This window comes from Gymnogyps californianus, chromosome 1, assembly GCF_018139145.2.
Source record: "Gymnogyps californianus isolate 813 chromosome 1, ASM1813914v2, whole genome shotgun sequence".
Classification (NCBI taxonomy): Eukaryota; Metazoa; Chordata; class Aves; order Accipitriformes; family Cathartidae; genus Gymnogyps; species Gymnogyps californianus.
The window spans coordinates 84,064,802-84,086,152 of record NC_059471.1 but is presented as its reverse complement, the minus strand read 5'-3'; the positions used below and the strand labels follow the sequence as shown (position 1 = coordinate 84,086,152).

Sequence of the window (21,351 nt, the reverse complement as noted above, 5' to 3'; positions counted from 1 at the left end):
TAGAGGTTAATGCTACAGGATAGCAACTAAGGCAGAAAAGGGGTCACTAGAAGTTATTTACGAAACAGACAGCATGTCTAAAAGCCTAAGGGACCTGCAGAAAATTTTGGAAGACCTCATTTCACCTTGAGGAAAGAAGGACACAGGCTTGAAATATTTCAATTCAGATGAAGCAACAACCCCAGATGGGATACTTTGTGAATTCTGTAAGTGGTAAGTCATTGGCTTATGTGGCATCATAATTTAAAATGTTTCTAGGAAATTGACATTTTCCAGGCAGTATATGAGAAGCAGAAGAAAAATGCATCTGGAAAACACTCTGATTTTACTACATGGCTGAAGGACATCTGAAGGAGTTGCTTGCAACCCTGAAGACAGAATCCATCTGCACCTGAGCTAGTCACCCTGGACTCACTGTAGAGTCAGTGGAGGCAAACAGGCTCTCTAAGGACACAGTCCTCATTTTAGACCATGTGCGTGTACTTGGTCCAATAAACCTGTATACTTGTTTGTAAAAGTCTAAAGTTAGAGGAAATGAATCCAGTCATAGGTACCAGTAATTCCCTTGGATACTGTGTGATTTGGCTCAGTGCAAGGAGTTTCAGAGGTTGGGTTAGGCTTCAGATTTTCAATGCACAAGACTGCTAGGTTCCCCACAGCCAAAGCTGGAAATACTGCTTTGATATTTACTCCAGTGGGCTTGTTCAGAGCACATGCGTACATGTGTGCATGGATATATACGCACAAAAATGAGAAGTAGCATATACAGAGCTGCAGTTCTCTGATAGGGCTCGCACACTCGCACAAATGTACCCTTAACACTGCCTTTGAAGGAGGTGCTAGACCCTCCTGGGGAAGTTGATCGTTGTCCAAAATTACCTTGCTGACTGCAAGCAAGTTGTAAAGCAGCGTTAAGAATACCTCGAGTCTGTGTGGTTGGAAACGAGGAGAAAAGACACCTTTCTAAATCTGTTCTTACTATCTGTCAGTCAGATGGCAACTAACTGTACCTAAGGCTTACAGACATTAACCAAAGAAGCGTCTGTGCCTCAACAGCTCACTGCACAAGTCTGTGAAAACCCTCGTCCCAGTTTAGTGCGGTCTTTCCTATATGTTTTTTAAAACTCTGTACACTAACCTTGATTTTTGTGTCTCGCTCTATTTCAGTGCTGACATCCTTTATTCACACCAAGCCTGGCAGTGGGTATGTTGGTAAATCTGTATTCGACTCTCCTTAAAGCTTCTGTTCAGCTCTACAAAAATGGCATTCTGGCAAACAAGAAGATGACAAGATTTGCAAATATGTGAGATGCTGCTCTTAATAAAAACAACAGAAGTCTGTGGTTAAGCAGAACAACGTGCTGGTGGATTGACAGCTCACTGCTTTCATTTCCTCTTCAGTCTCTGAGTACTGCTGACACTACCGTGCTTTAAAGAAAAATGCCCACAGAACAGGTTTATATTACGAGATTATTATTTACATGCTCAATGTCATCTATCAGATCTGTTTTGCCACCTGCTGGAACTGATTTAGGACCCAATGCTCTCCACCCTTTTATCTCAGTGGGGCTGCGTGCCTGCACACAGTTAGGGGAGCGCAGGGGCCACCCACGGAGAGCAACCTGCGGGGAAAAGCTGTGCCCCCGACAGTACGCTTTCCAGCAGGGTGACCTTGATGTTGTAGTGCAGCACCTGACTGCTTAGCTCTCCTATACTCTCTGTGTAGTAAATGTGATTAGGGAGATCAGAACATAGGGACACAGTTTTTCCATGTTCATGTCTGCAGTCCTAATTCCCTTGTTAAGAGGTTTAGGACAATCTGTAAGTCTGCTTAATACTTCCAACCAAAAGAAGAAGCAGTAATCAGAATTTTAATACGTATGCTATATTTTAATTGGTCTGGTCTGTACGTCTCAAGATACTGGGAATTATTGCTTAATCCTCAGCACTGCAAGAAGGGAAGCAGACCCAATGCAGACTAAATGCAGTAGCCAATGAAAGTCATACTCTATGAAAATATTACAATTAGAAATGAAAGATAGCCTTTCCAGATAGCTTTCCTTGAGCTTTTACAAATGTTTAGACAGCCTAATCTAACCACATATTTAGAATAGCTATTTTCAGTGAGACCCTTGTGAACTGTACTGTTAGTTAGCATTCTTGGCCCAGGTTAGCAATGGAAAATATTTCTTATCTGATTTGGCTGTATTTATAAGTGAAAGACACGTAAAATGTATTTTGTCTTTTGAAACTTTTTTGATTTACAAAAAATAACAGGGTTCGTTATCAGAAAAATTGCCTGTGAACATTTTGGTAATTGTCTTTGATGCTACTCTGCAACTTTTTTGTAAGTATTGTATGTATAAATAGCAACATATTTTACATATATAGTCTAGGTTTATATAGCTAGTTTTCTCCAGTATTATAAACAGACTTCAATGTCTGGTGATATAGTCAAAGCTCTGCTGTTTAACCATGAAGCCAGAAACTGACAGTCCAGTAACAGGCCATAGAAGCTACATTTATATTTATATGTAATTTGAAATGATCTTTCATATCACAACATTGCTGTTTCCATCCATCCCTTAGAAAGGTGAGGAGAGGAAAAATGATCCCATATAAAGTCAGAAGTTCACTATTTTGGCAAACTGGTACTAGTGATGTGTAAATCAGAATTCTTAGAAAGGACCTGAGAAAGTAAATTCTCCAGGAAGTAGATGCGTCCTTTATTAAAAGGGCGCTGTTGATACATCCAAATTGCAGATTACTTCATATAAAATCCTGTATGTCACTTTGGAAAATGGTATTCAAGGCTTAAATGAAGACAGAGTGACAGTGAGGACCTTGTGGGACAGTTCTGTGCAGACAATGAAATGTATGTCATCATAAGAATGCAAGTTCTTATTTGAACGGGGCTATCCACTTTTTACAGACTCCTCTCCTTTGTATCATCTTCTCCTGCATTTTAAAATATGTACTAGAGTATTTCAGCCATTTCTTATCCATAGTCCACGCAACAACAAAAGATTTTGGGCCATCCTTCATATCCAGTGTTTGAGAAAAGGCTGGCTGCACAGATCTAGCTTGAAAGTAGAGGTAAAATGGCCTTCTTTCATGGTAGAAACATTTTGGGTCAACACTGAGAAAGAGTGAATTTGAATGTATTCAAGAAAAAAAATTCTTGTAAGGATTTTAAACTGATTTTAAGAGAAACATAAATATTTCTGAGCAAAATAATTTTCAGAAGTGTTTAGAAAGCATATACAACTCGGTTCCTATAATTTCTTTTCATATTTAAATGTCTGTTTTATTCAAAGATCCTGATGATGCTACACAAAAATTCACCACACAGTGTATTGACTGATGGTGAATGTTCAGTTTGAGAACAAGGTACCTGTGCCCTAATAATTGCAGCCTGAAGGACACTTCTTGACAAGACTTAAGATGAGAGTTGTTGACATTGTTGCCATCAGCCATAACTGTGGGCTCATCACCTTCCTTACACCTCCCTGAAGCCTTCAAAGTATAAATTTACAAACATACTCCCAGAATTTTATATCAGAAAGTTCCTAAATATTCCATAATGCTTGTGCTTTTATTAACTGGTCAAATTTTTCTTAATTTTCATGATACACATCAATCCCTCAGCCTCTGCATTAATTGCAAAGTTGGAATTGGAAAGGGGACCTTTCCATTGATGTCAGCAGGAACAGTTTCACCTGGGCTGATCATTCCTTTTAAACTTCTTTTGCAATTCTAAAAATTTGACTAGCCCAGAATAAAGTTCTTCTTTTTCCCAAAACAAGACAATAAGACAACAATAATAGGCCTGTAGTTACATTTAGCATGCTAACTTTTCTCCAGATGAGTTTGTCTTGTGTATTGCCTAGTTTTCCAGCCTTGGGGATCATCTGTGAGACTGTAATGGGGAGCCAGTGTCTCTCTGGGGAAGCAAAGTAGACACCCTAAGTCACTATGAGTCTTGATGAATCTACATCACGGTGGGATCCTCTCATCCTCTGTCTGTCTCATCTGATCTTTTGCTGTGTTCTGCTTCCTCTTCTGCTGAGTGCTCTTTGTTGTGTTCAGAACAATGGTGGGCGGGGTGGTATGCATGCCAGAGAAATATTCTTAATGTGGAGTCGAGCTTGGCAGAAAGATTCGTAAGTAATTCTCTGTTGAAATGTGTTTATTTTATTTGCTTTGGTCCCTCAATAGCAGAAGATGATTAAAATCAGGGAAGTCAACGTTGCTTGCAGCAAAGGTCGTAGAAGATGCTGATCTGCACACAACATTTCTAATAGCATACATTTCCTAATGTATGGTTTTGGACTATTTGTATTATGTTGAATAGAAGAGGGACAGGCCCCCTCCCTGAAGTCAAGAGACTTATGTCCAGATTGCTACAGGCCAACCCGTCAGGCTAGTATTTATGAGCAGGTTGGCTGCATCTGGGCTATGTAGTATTTGGCCAGACACCTCCTCTAAGCTCCATGTGAAGTTCTTGTGGCTTTAAGTCATAATTATCCCTTTTTATGACTTTTTAAACATCATTATCCTTAATGACTTAATTATTAGATCATAGTTATATATGTACCATGCCTTGGGGCATGGCAGGAAGACACTTGTGCATGTTTGAAGATGCAAAGCCTGCTTGAAGACTATCGTAAAGCTCTGTGTGAGGGGAATCAGGGAATCCCCTTGCTACAGTCTTGTTCCTTGATAGAGAGATCTCTGGAATGAACTATTGCCAGAACCACACCTGGGTGTTGCCTTGGAGTGAGCTAATTAGAGTGGTCCAAAACAGGGCCAGGGAGCAAGGTAACCATGAATTAGGGAGGAGGAGCAGAGATCCAATACTCAAAACTCTCTGACTGTCTCTTCTATATTTAACAATCTAGAGGTATCCTCAGTTCCCAGTCAATCCTGAAAAAAATTGATTAAAACCTGCTTATTGGATTAAAATCTGCCTCTTAGTGTCTTCTATGGAGCATTGGTAATTATTTTTTGAAAATCTGAAAATGTTTTACTACATCTCCACCTCTGTAAGATTTGGTACCTGTCAGATAAGGACTGATCTTATTCCTGAAGAGCTTTCTGCCAAAGTGAAGGCATCACAAGAGCAAGAGTTGAAGATTTAGGTACAGATCATGGGGTTTTTTGCAGCGTCTTAAAACTTGTTGAAAATTTGATATTAAGTTAACTACTGTTTTCTAACCTGTCACAGCAGTGATGTATTCCCAGAAGTTTTTTAGCTAATTAAGGTTTAATTTCCTTTGGACTCATGTCTGCCTGTTTTCTTTGCTTTTTTTCCTTACTTTTAATAAGTAAATGTTATTTCAGAATCTAAATAGTGTTCACTTTTTATATTAGAAGTTCTTCTATCAAATTTCTCCACTGCATTTAAAGATTAACCTAGCAGTTGATAAGAATTTAAGAATATCTCATTATTTTACTTGGTTCTTGTCTTTTCCCTTTTCTTTTAAATGGCATAGATTTGCTTGCTGCTCCCTGACTGCCCTCCTGAGCCTAGAGGATTTTGTTATGAATACCCTGCCAAAAGGCAGTGCTAGAGGCTTAAGTTCACGGTGTATTCATCAAATACCACCAACAGAGTAATTCCCAGATGGATGAGGAGGTGTCTCAGAGCTGTCTTGACATTATAAAATACTCTGTGTAAAACCTTATGGTTTATATAGCCAAGTGAACTCTTATACTCTAGAACACCATGACTGGCGGGTGACCCATCAGGCTTTCTGTGTTATCTGAACACAGCTGCAGAATCTTACACTTGGGAGCAGATGTGGGGAACAGCAGGCAACAGTCTGATCCATAAAAATATGGGTTTGCATTGGGTATGAGACCAGCAGGCTCAGAGATGAATGAATGCCAGGGCACTCTCTGAGCTGCTTCAGGATTCCTCCTGTCCTTTGAGAAGCCTTGATGGCACCTGGTCTTCTGAACCCTGATGTCTGCAGCGGATGGGCATTAGAGATAAGTAGATCATTTCACATAGGTGACTGACCAGATGATGATGGATCTGAAGTGTTCATTTGATCTTGGTATGCAGGCAGACAGAGCTGGAGTAGCACTATCAACTTGGGGATGAAAACTCTTTACAAAAGCCAGTTGGCCAGGCCATCTTTTATTTTGTTTTCAATAGGAAATGCAGGGTGAGGTTGACAAACTGTGTTTATGTTTACATCCTATTGCTATCAATAATGTATAATAGAAATAGGAAACGGGGTTTCTTGGAAAAGCACAGAAGCGCTTTTGTGTTTTAAGTGTGAAAAAATCATCCTATTAGAGCTAGAGATGAACTTTGTGATATGCATACTTTACAGTATACATTTACTTCTCTAAACATCCTCAAGAGAGATCATTAATTCTCCCCTGCTGATGTCAGGGAGCTGATTTACCCTTTTATTGGCCCAGTGTTTGTGAATGTTAAAGCAGTGAAACCAAATGTAAATAATAAACGTTTCATCCCCAAACTTTAAGTTGCACCAGACGGGTTTTATTTTCAGATTACTGAGTTGTTACTCTAAAGTGTCCTCAAATAGGTATAAGTCCTGAAATTAACTTTCGGGGCTTTGCTGTCACTGTCAACCACTGTGTGCATACTCTCAGGGTGTTCACTGCAAGGTCAATTATGCTGAACCTTGTACTTGTTCTCAGACCATCTGTTATATATGCATATATGGCTCCAAGGATGTTGCTTCAGGGTGCTACAGAATTAAGCAGGGAAATCACCTGTAGAAAATAAACCCCTCTATTGTCACTCTCTTGCTGTCATACCTCCCACAACATGGTTTCAGTTTGCCTAGGACTTGTATCAAAATTTGCTCCCTCTGAACCTCTTCACTTCTACTTCTCTGCCTGTTATCTCTGATCTGTTAGTTGCCTTTATTTGTGAAAATGTCTGTATGGGGCGTGGGAGTCTCAGTTCGGGAGAAGTGCTGGGTGAAGGCAGTTGTTCCAAGGAATTTTTACTGCTGAAAGCTCCTGCAAAAAGCTGCTTTGTTTTCAATGAAGACAGGAAGAGGCAGGGAGGGTGAATACAGGTATCTTTATGTTATCTTGTGTTTCTGGCTTGGCCTTGGAGTTCCTTGATGGCCTTTAAGGGCAGGATGTTTTCACTGCATAGTCTGGCCATACCCACTGGGTCAAAAGTCTGGGACTTGGGCACAGAAATTGTTCCCAGGGGGTTGTTTCTGCTTATTTCAAGGCCTCATCTCCCTGACAGGACATCAGAACTAGGAAGCAAGAAACATCTGAGCCCTGGAACTTGGCCAGGCACTTGAACTTCAGGTATTCTGTATTACTTTTAACTAAGAACTTTTTTGAGTAGACTGGATATAACTAAAATGTCCAGAAAAAGGCCAAAGGCTAATGTACATTTTACATAAATACATTTGGTTGTGAGACTAGTTTTTTCTGTCCTGTTATGATAGACTAAATCATGCCTACAGTTCCACCAACTGCTTATGTTGGCAAAGTCTAACCTGGTGTCTGAAGCGCAAAGAGGAAACTAATCTTGCATTTTCCACTGCTATCACAAAGCCTGCCTACCTCAAAGAAGTGTCGTGATGAGCTGGGTGATGGTCTCCAGGAGCACTTGAAGGTGATCCTGTGGTAAGGGCTGCTTCAGAAAATATCCTTGCATGAATTCAGCTTTAACTGACCAGGCCTGTAACATGCATTTGCTCTTTGACCTCTGAGAATGCAAGAGTCACTAGACTAAATGAGTATTTTCTCATCTAACAGATGTTTTATGATGCTATTTTCATCATTATAAGGCTGTGTCAGATCTCCCTGATGTCTTGTAGCTGCTCTGCTGCCACCATCCACCCTACAGCCACTTGAATTATATTGCTGTAGGACTCTACAGCACTGGATGAGAAAAAAGGAAATATTTAAAGTACAAGCTGTGGTGTTGCTCTTCCACGTGGAAATATCTAACATCTTGTTCTGACTGAAGAGTAATTGGCAGCTCGTGCTACTTTGTCCATTGCAGCAGGAGAACAGAATTGTGTACAGCAGGAGCAGATAAGGCTCTTTAACTTGCTCGAGACATTACCAGAGACTGCAAGGTTAAGGATGTTGATATCATCTGCAGTCACATCTTTCTCTTGAGAAATTCTAGGCTTGATGTGCATAATACAACAAATGTCTATTCAGTTACACAAGTTGGTGCAAGCTGCACATACCCTTAAGTCCCAGGGTGATTTAGCAACAGTGCCATGTGTACTGGAGAATATGAGAACCTATTATCTTCTTTACAAGCACCCATGAGTTCATCTGTTTTGCTCACAACCCATTCAGGATTCAGCAGTCTGGATACTCACTGTGCTTTGCAGTTATACCTCCCTTTCTTATTGTACAGTAGCAGAGGATGAAGTGTCAGATTGAATGCAGACATTGAACTGTTGATGTTGAATCCATCCTCTTGGTATCTGCTTCCTTCCTTGGCTTTGTGAGCTGTTTCAGACATCTGACTTGAACAGGTAGTGATCCTCAGACGCACTTAAACACCAGCCAGCCAGTGTTTCGCAGTCAGTCTGGAGGCAAGGCCTTTGCTACAATAATAGGTGTGAAGGATGGCATCTGCTCCCTGATCAGAGCTCCCCCTCTCCCTCCTCCTCTCTCTCCTTCTCTCCCCTCCCTCACCCCTTTTTTCTTTCCCTTTCTTGTCCTTAACCGTGAGACCTCTTTTATCTTTCTGTTCAGCTTGCCTCATTTCTCTGTAGAAAGAAGCAAGGACTTAAAAAAGTCACAAGTGAAATAAAGGCTTCTGAATGCTATTACATGCCTCTGTAATTAAAGTTTGATTATCGTTCCAGTTGTGCCCTCATTAACGGTTATGTAAACACAGATGGATGTGAAGACAAGCAGACACAGAGCTCCCATTATTGTAGATAAATATGAATTACAGGAATCCAGAGACAGGTCTTGCTCTCTGGATCAGGGGCCGTGTAGGTTAGGCTCCTTAGAAGTTGGAGTTACACAAACAGATGCAAAGGAAGCACTGAAACCGAAGAAACACAAATTTATTCATACTTGGGCTACCTAAAGCTGTCACTCAGCACAGCAGCCATCCCCACAGTGGTCTTCCATCTTTCCAGGCATCAGGTATTACAAATGTGAACTAGAGAAGGGCAACAAGGCAGCTGTGCTCTTCATGAGGTTGGGGCAGAACCTTTCAAAGACAGAGCAATGCAGAGGTGTCTTCACCTCTCAAAAGTTCAACCAAAAATGTTTGTTTGTGATTTTTATCCGCCTTTTGCTGACAGCACTCCTCCTGCTGCATGCCATTAACAACAGCGTCCCTCCTCTGAGCTGGGCCACAGCGTGGCGTGGCTGAGAACTGAACCGGTGGGTATTGTGGATCGTATTTGCTAAAGCTAAGAGTATGCCTGCCCTTCAGCCAAGGGTGTGTTTGTAGCTTGTGTAGACATTCCCTAGTGAACTTTAAGCCAGCTAGATTGTGGTATGGATAGGAGTTTAGCCACCGCAGCCTGGAGCGCAGTAGAGGCACAGCATCCAGTTGGGTTGGCCCGCTTCTCAGGCAAGCTTTTCAGCCTGCACTGAGCTCTAGGTTTGCTGCAGCAAGTAGACAATTAGGCTATCTAATTTAAGGGTAGCTAAAGTGTAACCTTATGAGATGAAGCAGCAGTCTGGCTGGCGTAAGGGCTGGCTCTGGAGGTGGCTCATTGGTACTGCCCCCATCACTCCACTAGCACAGCTTCGGCAGAGTCTTGTCACGCTCTGAATCGGGGACACTGCAGATTGGATTTTGCATGTTTTTCTAAATTTTGTCAATCCAGCTTAGCACTTAGTGTGATGTTTCAAGCTTTCTGCTATATTTGATAGAAATTTCTGATGCCAGTAGCCATTATACTAAACATGGCTTTATTTCAAAAAATATTTTTAAAAATTACTTGATAATTAAATAATATGTACTGAGTGACCTCGAATTGCCGTATAATTGCTGTGTCATGAGTGTCTTATTAAATCTAAGTTAGGTTCTTGTTTGCAATATTTGAGACAATTGACCCAATTTTTCTTTTTCTATGTAATTTTCAAGAAAACAAAAGTTCCTCTGTGTGTGGATTACTTAGCGGGAATGTACAGAACTGCTCATGGAATCATCTTACAAATACGTACTTAATGACCTTCATTGGGAATTATGTTATTTCCCTGAACATTGTGCCATGCTGAAACTTGAAATTGTGCAGAGTTCTCAAGTGCAAAGTCTCTGGTGAAATAATACTTTATTTGAAGTAAAGGCAATGAACTGCCTCTATTGATCTCCAATTTTAACTTTGCAATCTGAGACTGATCAGTTTAATTGGAGTTTATTTAGGGCATATCCTCACAAACCTTCTGTAATCTCAGTAGTCCTATTGATTTATGGCTTACTCTTGTGTTAAAAGGCCTGAAATGTCTTTCTTTTGTGTTTTGTTACATTTCTCCAAATGAAGATGGTTTTTGTTTGAGGTATTTCCCTTTTAGCTTTGTCTGGCAAATAGTGATACTAGTCTGGACCTATCTGCGGGTGTAAGTTATTTTCAGATAGCTGAAGGAATTTACTGTCTCACCTGAAAGAATTTCAACTTGAAGAATATGAGTTGTTCAGCATTGTCAAGAAATTCTTCTGTTCCTTGGGTGTGTATGCATGCAAGAAATGTGTAAGCTAAATATGGTGCTATTTTTTGAGTTCTAGTCATCTGTACTGGCCTTTTTTCTCTTTATGTGCTGTGAAGCCCAAGTATAGAACCTGCAGTGCACCATGGTAAGCAGTTCTGGTAAATAAGCTGCACCTGGTCTGCATATTCTATCTTAAAAATTAGTGGAAAGTACCAAGAAAGTATGATTAATCTGTTCTTAGGAATATCTACCAAGTTCTGGGTCTTTTATATGTTCTCTTCCATCACAAAAACAGTATGGGAATCAGTGAATCACCATTTCTGTGCAATGTGTGTGAGACTGTTACTTTGAAATAAAGACTCATATGCTTAAAATATTATTGAATAAATTATACATAATGTTTGCAGATAAATAGATTTAAACTTCTTTTCACCTGTATTGTTCATCCATTTGAGACACCAGTGTTGATCAATATTTGAAATAGACTTAACTAAACTAAATTTTTAAGCTCTTTTTGCAAAGTGCTAACTCATTGCCACAATATTAATCTATTAGCTGCTCACCCAAAGGTGACATAAATATTTGAATTCTTGGTTCATTACACAGTATTTAGCCTTGTTGATGTCAATGGAGCTGCTTATTCAGCTACAAAAGTAGAGTCATGTAAATAGTCATGTAAATTTTATTTAAGTACTTTTTTATACAGTGCTAGATTTTAAAAGAAATACAAATCCGAGCCATGCACAGAACTGAGCAGGTGGTTCTACAATAGCAAAATGAGATAAAACAAGAAACTAGAACGTGAGTATTGTGAACTTGTGTTCATATATTAAATGAAAACATAGGGCACAGTCCTAGAAGGTGTCTGGTCAGACAGCAAGTCTGTTCACCGCTGTTGCAGGCAGCCTGCAATATAATCTCAACATACTTCTGAGTTTTGAGCTCCAACGCAAAAGTATTTTAATTGTTCTCAGTGCAGCAGTAGGCAGGAAAAACCATAAGAAAGCTGCGTGAGAGGCAAGGCTGAGATGGTGCTGGAGGGAGCACTGATTCATATCCTGAACTGGAGGAGAGAGACAAGACCAACAGGGAAAGGGATGGGGACAGTGGTGCAGATGGGGTTAAACCACGACACGCTGTTTCCCAAAAATCCATCATCAGAGTTACTCTGCTGTCCTATCAACTGGTTTCTCTTGCTTTGCCTTTGCTTTCACTAACAACTTTGAGCTAGATTTAAAGTCCTCTGCAGTTAACAAAAGGGTTTTTTCCTTCTTGGCTAGTCTTTGTGTCTGAGTCCTAAGGGAGAGACTAGGCATTTTTTGTCTTCCACTTGCAGCATCTAACTTGTTCTTGCAAACAAGTTTGATTGAGTGCCTGAGGGTCAGTTCAGTCTTCCTGCCAAAAAACCCACTGAAGCCAGAGGTGAGTGAACTTTTCTGATGAACAGTCTGCTTTGAGAAAGATGCAAGTTTGATCTTTCCAAATGTATTTGTAATTCAGAGTTGAATTTGGTAAGTAACACTGATGAACTAAAACACACACAAAATATTACTGAGGTGTTTCCCTCCAACATTTCCAAAACAAATAGCCTTGATTTTCTAGTGCTAGATTGTTAAGAGTCCCTTAAGTATGGTTTGTGGGTCTCGCAAGGGCAGAAAGGCAATCACCACCCTCGCCGTGAGGCTGAGGATGTGAACCCCTTGGGTTTGAATCGCTTTCCTTCTTGCTTTAGAGCAGAGACGTGAGCTATGCTCTTGTTCTCAGAAACGTGCCTTCCTTGCTGATTTGCAGAACATACCACCACTGGTGCTTTTCACTCTCCCCACCGAAGCCGTTTTACTTCGTGTAAGCAGTTTAACACTCGCTGGGCTGATGGGAGAAATTCTATAGCTGGTGTTTAAAAACCTCAGTGCTGCTCCTGGGCTTTCCTTTGCTTCTGCCACCTTAAGAAGTGGAGAGGTGATGCCTGTGAGAAAGACAGAAGCAATCTGGCTGACGGCCAGAGGGAAGGCTTGCTCCAGGTGCCTGGTCTGGCTAGTGAAATTTTGCACCAGCCCTGCCAGGGGAACAGAGCAGCTCATCCCTGAACTGTGCTGGAGACAGGCTGTATAAGTATCCCACTCACCAGGCTTTAGGGCATGAGGGCTTGTATTGCTTCTTGCCTGTTTTGTGAATCCAGGTCTGTGTTTCAAATAATGATCCCATAAATGAGAGATGTTGGTCGCCCCACACTCCCTCCAGTTAACTACAGGTCAATAGAAAGTTATTATCATGCAGTCCTGAGAGTATAGTGGTTATTTTTTACTTGATCCCTTATGCTGAAGCAGTGCATCCGAGGCTAAGGCATATTCATTTATTTTAGCAGGCTTTCAGCTCCTGCAAGGAGATGGATATTAGTATCAGAAGGGAAACAGAGACATTAAATGAGGTCAAGGTGACCGTACGTAAGCATTAGATAACACATTAATTTAAAATGATGAATGAAATAGTTAAAGTATTTTAACGGTAAACTACAGTACAGACACAGAACGTCCCTTGTAGCGTGGGGCCTGTGAAACTGTGTGAATATTGGCGGCAGCCTGGGTGCAGGGAAGGTATGAGGGGGAGAAGCAGGTACACAGAGAGAGGAGCTTTTTCACACCCAATTCAAAGAGGTGAAATTCCTGCTGTCCTTGTATGAACCAGTGTGGGCTGGGTGGGGGAGGAAGCCAGAAAATGAGAAATAGATTGCTTTCACAAAACAAGTGGCAAAAGACAAAGCTAAAAAATAACACAGTTACATATATGTTTTTAAAACATAATGACTCATTTAACTGACAACAGCTGGAAAGACTGGGTTCAAATAATTTTCCCTCCAATGTCCGTTTGTGATGAATACTTAAGAAGAAATTATGCAAGATAATTATAGTTACAGAAGCATGACTTGTATTTAAGATAGCTATTGCTTGGACATCAGAGGTAGGAAACCAGCGCTCTGAAATATTAGGTACATGACTGTTTTATGTTAACAACTGTAGAGTCTGATTCTGCAAACCCTAAGCCATGTGAGAGTGGAACTGCCCTCCTGAACACAATATATTATATGAGTACAGCAATATACATTTAACGTGCAGAATTATCAGAGCCTTTTTCTATGTTATAATTTTAAATGTTAGATCTCCATTTTGGTTTTAAACTGTGGAAATATACAGAGAAAATGCATACACATCTTGGGGCAGAAATAATGATTGTGTTTTGCTGCAATAAAAACAGATTTTTTCCTTTTATATCTGCAGCTTCATGAGCTTTCATTAAACAAATAAAAATCTTGTTTGTTGTCAAAGATAGTTTTTAACTTTCCTTTTTAAAATCTATTCAGAAAACCCTATGCCACATAAGATAGAACACATTAAAGAAAGTCAGTCTTTCTCTTTTCCTTCCCCTCCCTCACTTTTTTTTAAAGAAGTAACTTAAAATATGTGTGCTGTGTAAGAACGTGTGCTGAAGTTTCATGTTTCAGGTAATCTTCTTTAAAATAATGGGAGTCTAGATTGCATCAGTTAGTTTAAAAACTGCTATGCTATTGGTAGGGACAAAATGGGATTAGAGCCAAAATTTGACTGTGTTACTGCCAAAGTCTGTATCAGATTTAAGACACATGCTTCTGCAAGCTTCCATGAAGGTTGTGAAAAAAGTTTTAATACAGAGTTGGATTACAGCTCTCGAGCTCAAAACATTGGCCATTACACTACCATCTTAAAAGCCTGCTGTAACACGGAGCACAGAATAGAGCAGATTTCTTACATTTTCTGGACCACGGACGGATTTTGAATGCCTCTTTGTGTCTTGATGGAAGATACATTAACTTCATTAACTGGAATCCATACCTGATCACTTGTGAGCGTGTATGTGTATACATACAGATATAAATCTATTTAAACCCTTATCATGATTTTCTTTCAAATGTATCTAAAATCTGCTCTAAGAAATGACATTCTCTAGATGAACTTACAATTGTTTTGAGCAGTAAAGAGCCAGATATTTACTCTCAGATGTTGGAATCCTTTGTGAGTTTATAAGAGAAATTTTGGAAGCTTTTCTTTTCTGTACTGGTGATAGAGAAATGCATTTCAAAACAGACGCCTCCAGCTGTATGACGACGACTGTGCAGTAACCTGTGGATTTTAAACATCAGAATGTACAAACCGTGGGCAACTGTGAATATTTTCATAGTTTCTTTTCTACATCTGCTGCAAGGATCTGACTATGAGAATGGATCTGTGAAGGTAGGTGATCTTTATTTACTGTCATTCTTAATAATCCAAATTGCCAGAATTACATACATTTAATGTGCAAGGTGGTGGTTTTTTTCCTGTTTTGGTGCTTGGAGTTTTTTTGTGATGGTTTAGTTGCACAGATGTTTAGCAGCCATAGAGGAAAGAGAATCCATAAAGAAGTTAAATCCATATTCGCTGTTTAATATTTTATGTCTTTTTACTAGTTATTATTAAGTACGTGTATACTTTGTTCTTAAGTTAAACTTTTAGTGTCAGTCATGCAAAATAAAAACAAAATCTAAACAAAAATGCAAGTCAGAGCATTTAGAATACTCACTAAATACACACTTTTATTTCAGGTATTTATAATTGCAGGCATTAGTATCCTGCTATCGAAAATTTTCCTCTAAAACACGTGTTCATCAGTTGTACATTTGTTTGCCAGAAATCAGAGAAATGTTTTTCTTTTGTTTTATTAGGAGATGTTATCCAGGACTTTAAAATAAGCAGCAACTAGTAATAATAGAGCACATATTGCCTGGGAATTAACCTTTCTTCTGAATATAATACATGCAAAAAAATTTAAGCGGAAGCCTCACCTTGAGAGTAGGATTTTTCAGATCTGATTTTCTGAGACAATGTGAGAACATCCAGGACAATCATTTAGAAAAATCAGAACAAAGACTGGAACAAGTTTCTACATGTGCAGTGTGTCCAAAAATGATTAATTCGGTGTGTGGTCCAGAACAAATTATTTGTTTTTCACCAACAGAGCAAAACAAGCTAATATTTTTGTTTTCACTTCAGAAAACCTCCCGCTTGCAAGAGATGACCACACACTAGTCTGTGAACTGCACTGCATGCTGGCCTGTGTTTTAGAAAAGAAATGCTAAAAGTTATGTGCTTAATTGCAGACTGCTGTTGCCAGCACAAGAAGTTAGAAGTGGTGAGCGATGTGTGCCTCAGGATGACTAACAACTAACCCCTTTGCCTGCTCACCATTCACAAGCTTTCAATTTACAACCTCAGCAATCAGTTCCTTGAAGGCATTAGGACCAGAGTAATTAGTCTTGTATACATTACCTTTATGCACTGCATGACAAATCACTGGTTTCATACATGTAGGAATCACTTTATCTAAACTGGAAAGCGCTTTCTAATATAGAATACTAATCATTGTATAATTGGCAGTGACGATAATTCTGTCCTCACGTGGGACACAAGTTTATTCAGCATAATAGCAAACCACTAGTTAGTCCTTTAATTAAATTTTGAAACCATATCCACTTTGCCTAGCATAAATGCAAGAGCTCTTCTTGCTAATTTAAACTGCTTTGTAGTTTATTCACTGTGATAGGATTGTCCATCCAACATATGTAAATCTGTAATTGTTTTCATTGAAATTTGGCTACCACTTTCAAGCAGCCAGCTTAGCCACAGGGTACTGTATATAATAAATCACTGTTAGTTTCCAAGACTACCTAAAGGTATCGTGGAGATCACACTAAAAAGGGCTGTGTTTCACATGCATTGGCCGCTGATTGCCACAATGAAAAGACTGGTTTTCCACTTGTTCTGGCTCTTTCTGTGTAGGTATAGATTTTTGTCTAAGCTGTTGATTATTTTTCTTTTAATGTTTTACGTAGTATGTTAGATTTCTGGGTTGTTTTAGCATGTATGACCTGCGGGCTTTTGTGTGTGTACGTATGTGGATATATCCCACAAAAAGTCCTTCATGTTACAGTGTTTAATGGTACACAGGGTTATGCCTATTCTTACTGATTGCACCTCAAATTGAATTTGCAGAACACAGAAATGATGTATTGCATTCACCTACCATACCTTATTTTTTTAAAGTTCTTTAAGATCAATGGCAGTATTGCCTGGATAAAAACCACAAGGTCAGGATGCAGGTAATACGCAATTAATGAGACCCAAGAAGGGTTAACCACCAGCGACCCGCTCTCCCCCCGTTATATGAATCCAAGTAGCTGAGCTCTGCCCAGGACACCTGAAGTTTTAAACCTGTTGATGGTTTAAACCATCAGGTGTTGCCAGTGTGGTATCATGCGATAGAGTTTCAGGGGGCTAAGGATTTAAATACTCTCTTATCCCCCTTCTGCAAATATCCTAATTAATGCCGTGAACGTTAAAAAGCTTATGTACCAGCTGCTGTGATTCAGCAAGTACCTCCATTATGCTTGGCCCTTCCCAAGAAAACACCTTTTTTCAGAAACACCATCCTCTTCTGGGTACAGGAGTCCCTTTTCCCCCCATGTGCACACCAAGGCCGGTTATCACCTGCCCGTCAGGCCCAGCTCCTCCTTCCTCTCTCCATTCCTGACCTGTTCCAGTCCCAGCATTTGACCCGTGTTCCCTCACCTCTAGGACTCAGGGTCTCAGTTTCCCTACTGGGCTCCCATGCATGCTCTCCATATGCCGCCCTCCTTCCCACTTGCTTCCTCCTGGGTGGGGATGTCCTGCTTCTCTCTCAGACCCTCAGAAGGTCTGTCCAAGTTCCTCAGAGACAGCCCTACCGGACCCTTTTGCTTTCCAGTCATGTCTGACCATGGTTGCCCCTTCACTCCTCCATCCCTAGCTTCTCGCTTTGTCTCTGCGGTCACAACTTCCCGGCTTTCATTTTCCTGACCCCAGTTTCTAGTTCTGGTCTCCCCAGATGCTCTCATCTCAAGAGGTCTTGCCCTCTTCCATCAGTGTTCATCTCCCTCCCCTTCCACAGGCAAATCTGGCAGCTTCCCTTCCCTGGCTGACCGACCCCTGTGGCCTGACGGAAAGGAAGAGCAGGCCCTCTGCTCTCAGCCCCACGGGCTGGACCTGCGGTGGCCTGCACCCATGTCCTGCTCCGCTCCCGAATGGAGTGGGGTCAGCACAGGCCCCATCTGCTGAGCGTCTAGCTGCTAAACCCTGGCAGGTCTCTGCTGTTGCTCTTGGAAATTTTAAGTTTGGGTGGATTTTTGCAGAGATAGCAGTAGACACATATGGGCCAACAGAGGTTCCTCAGGTGTCAAAACTTCACATCTGTGATCCACAGTGGGGAAATGCCAGGCATTTGCAAAGATGAGATTGCCAGAAGATGTTTTTGCATGGATAAAGAAGGAGTTTCATCCGCAACTGCGGTCAAACCATTTTGACAGAGAAAGCAAAAAAATTATTAAAGTCGTTTTGAGGCAGACATCTGGCGTGGAAAGTTTCAGCCTGAACATCTAACGTCTGGCAGTGTTATAAACAACTGGAAAACAGTCTCATGATGGGAAGCGGTGGGCAGCCCCAGACTGGGACAGCGCAGCCGTGCAGGTGTCAGGCAGGGCTCCTTAGCTGAACTCACGTCAAGGCTGGCAGCAAGCCCTCTGCCTCGCACGCCAGTTACTTGGTTCAGGATGCCAGCCTGACATATGAAGTCCTCATTGAACAATTAGATTTCCACATGGGTTTTCTGAAGACTGAGCTTTTTTTTTTTTTTTCATCAAGAAATGCTTTAAAAATTCCGTGTTGAAGTTTTGTCCTGACAGTCTCTTACGTTTTGGAACCTCTCAGCTAGGGAACCACAAACTTCTCTGTCTCTTTTCCTGTCTCTCCCCCACACATTTTTCCTCTCCTAGAGCAATGACAGACATAGGCTACTTTTTCCAGAATTTTAAAATTAGATGCGAAGAGCTATGTCCTATATTCACCAGAGCCGAGGCAATTTTTTTGCCAAGAAAAGCCAACGATCTGTCAGAGCTGCTTCTGCCTTCCAACACTAAAACTGCCTCTCTAATGAGCCTGCGAGGTCTTGATCTCTGAGAATTTGAGTCTCATTGCTCCCTGCCCTATTCTGCCCCTTACATTGTTAACAAAGTGTTAGGGGGAAGGCAAGAGAAAGGGACAACTGGTAATGCCCACGTTATAACAGACTCACAGCCTTTTGTTTTTGCAGAGGTCTTCTCCCCAAGGTGAACCCTCCTTTGGTTCATTAGAGAGAAACCCACAGCTGATAGGCCTGAGGAGTGTCATTGAACTAGAAATCTGCTTTCTGATCAGAAGACCGAGGGGTTAGATATGCTTAGCCCGGGAGGTAAACATGGCTGCTCTCTGTTACATGCACTCCTTTTCCACAGCTAAACTTTTTTACTTCTGCACTAAACATCAATACAGCTTTGAGCAGTCACTTTTGCTCTAACAGATCATCTTAGATTCAACAATCTCCTGTTGCCGCTGTGAGCTGGACAGAGGTGGAAGCCACTCTCCAAACACAGCTGGTACATAGTCCTTGTCCGCTGGTGAGAGTGAAACAGCACTTCCCCATGATCCTAAGGCCCTGGACCACCTAAGTGGAGAATGCCTTGCCCTTGGGAAGGCATGGAAATACTGGAGAGCCATCACACCATGAATGGAAGGAATCAGGAAGCTCTTTGCATCTCTCCCTTCCTAGAGCCAGCTGCAGTCTGTCTGTCTGTACAACCAAAACAGAGCTCTGCAAAGAAACCTGAGCAGCAGAGCTGGACGTAAGCTTTTGTCTCTGTAATTACCACTGACACAGTTTTTCAGATAGATCTACACAGCTCTCTAACAACTGCTTGCAAATGTTGCTCAGTTTCTACAAAAGAGAGATTCTAACAAATCTTCTATCTCATGGGTTATCTGCCTCAAAGGCAACTCCTGAAAGTACAGCAAACTGGCTCAACAGCTAGAAAAAGCAACTCTAAAGGTTGTTGGAAACAATTTCTCTGTTTAAACTAGGCTTTTCATCCTCACATCCAGCTTCCTTTCAAAGTTAGCAAACTCTTTTAAATAAAGATTATGAAATTGTGGTTTTCAGAAGTGCTTTATTATCCCAGCTTTGTCACTGCTGCTTTTGATTCTCTGTGATCACCATCTCTGATAGGCACAATGAGCCAAAAACGTGTGAAAATGTACTTGCTGCATTCCTGCAGAAATGATTGATTGTGCTTTTCCTTCAGGAGTGGGAAGCTATCAGGGAGGTTTTGAGGAAAGCCAATTTGTTCTGACTTATCTGCTACTGCCTTGACAAGGTACAGTGAAGGATAAGAGAACAATTCTGTATTGTTGCCATGCCACACAGCATCTGTCCTTGGCTCTTATCAATTTGGAAAAGGAACTACTAACACAGTACTACTTTATCAAGAGCAGTTCTCGCTCGTGAGAAATAGCAAAAAAATCCCTCCCAGCTGCTGTTCCAGTCCAGTCCATCTCAGCTAGGACTGTAATGTCTGAGGAGAGAGCAGAGCTCTGAAAAGTACATCAGTCTGTTTAGATTAATCAGATGCAGCATTTGAGAAATTCATTCTAATAGTCAGCTGTTTGAAATGAAGACAGCACTAATTAAACTTTGACATCAGTTGTGGCTCACATCTGAAACTGTGAAACCAAGGGGAGGCAGGAAGGCAGGTTCAGAGGGCAGTGGAGCAACTTTCTGTTAATTTGTGTTCACAAGGCAACGAAAACAAGCCATCAGCTCAGGCTCAGCGAGTGCTGCTTGTCTCTGTTTTCTGCAGCCTACTTGTGCTTTCTCCCTCACAGTCATTTGCGTTGTTTCTAACCACTGATGTGGTGGTATTGATGTAGGCTCCCACAGGGGGCAAACAGAGAAACAGTCGGCTTGCAAATGGAAGAAAAAACTCTGGTGCAAACTCTGTCTTGTGAGACCTCTGCTGTTGTGTCTGCAAATTTTGTTCTGATCAATACTGTCTCTACTCCAGACTAGATCTGAGTAAGATTTACTTGTGTCTTATCTTCTGTGGACACCATATTGGTATTTGGGAAAAATAAATAAGGTACAGTTGTTGTAGGTGATAATTCATTTATTCTTATTCCCATTAAAAACCTTGTACAGTAGTTTTTATAGTTATCACTAAATGACTGGGATCTGTGTTTCTTTTAGACCTTTCTCTCAGGGCAAGTGAGTCCAGTTACAAAACTGGCCATTGCTGTTTCTTGGGCTTGGCTTTGAGATGTAGTCCCAAAATGACTATATTGCTCAGCTTTGCTGGGGGCAAAAAATGACCTGAGATATTTTGCTGCAGGGAAGTAAATCTGATATGATACCTTTCCTACAGAAACCCTTATTCCTTAGGAATTCCTTATTCCTCCCACTACGTGCCAGTCCCTTATCTACTTCTCCACCTGCTCCCTGCCTCCCCAGCATGTTTTGCAAACCTCCATAATTCTTGTTGGCATTTGAGGAATGGAGACAAAATGCTATGTGCCCCCACTACAGCTGCAGAGACCCCATTTGCCCATGGGAAGACCAAGCAGAATTTGCTCTTTTTTTGATGTCCTTGTGAAAGAGCTATATGTGGGCTTGCGTATCAATGAATAGCAGAACAATTGAGCAGGGTATTTTAGCTCGCTCGCATTAAGAAAAATTCAGCTTCCTGAAGGACATCTGCATATTTTTTCTATTTTCCCCCCAAATGTGACGTAA

At 41.0% G+C, this 21,351-nt stretch overlaps 1 protein-coding gene across 1 annotated transcript in view; it reads left to right on the top strand.

The window, feature by feature from the left end:
- Positions 1–14,397: 14,397 nt before the first annotated feature.
- Positions 14,398–21,351, top strand: part of VEGFD (vascular endothelial growth factor D) — a 31,707-nt gene continuing 24,753 nt past the window's right edge. The window contains exon 1 of the mRNA XM_050902728.1: positions 14,398–14,915. Coding sequence (XP_050758685.1) covers positions 14,826–14,915 — 90 coding nt within the window. The 5' untranslated portion in view covers positions 14,398–14,825. The remainder of the gene's footprint in view (positions 14,916–21,351) is intronic.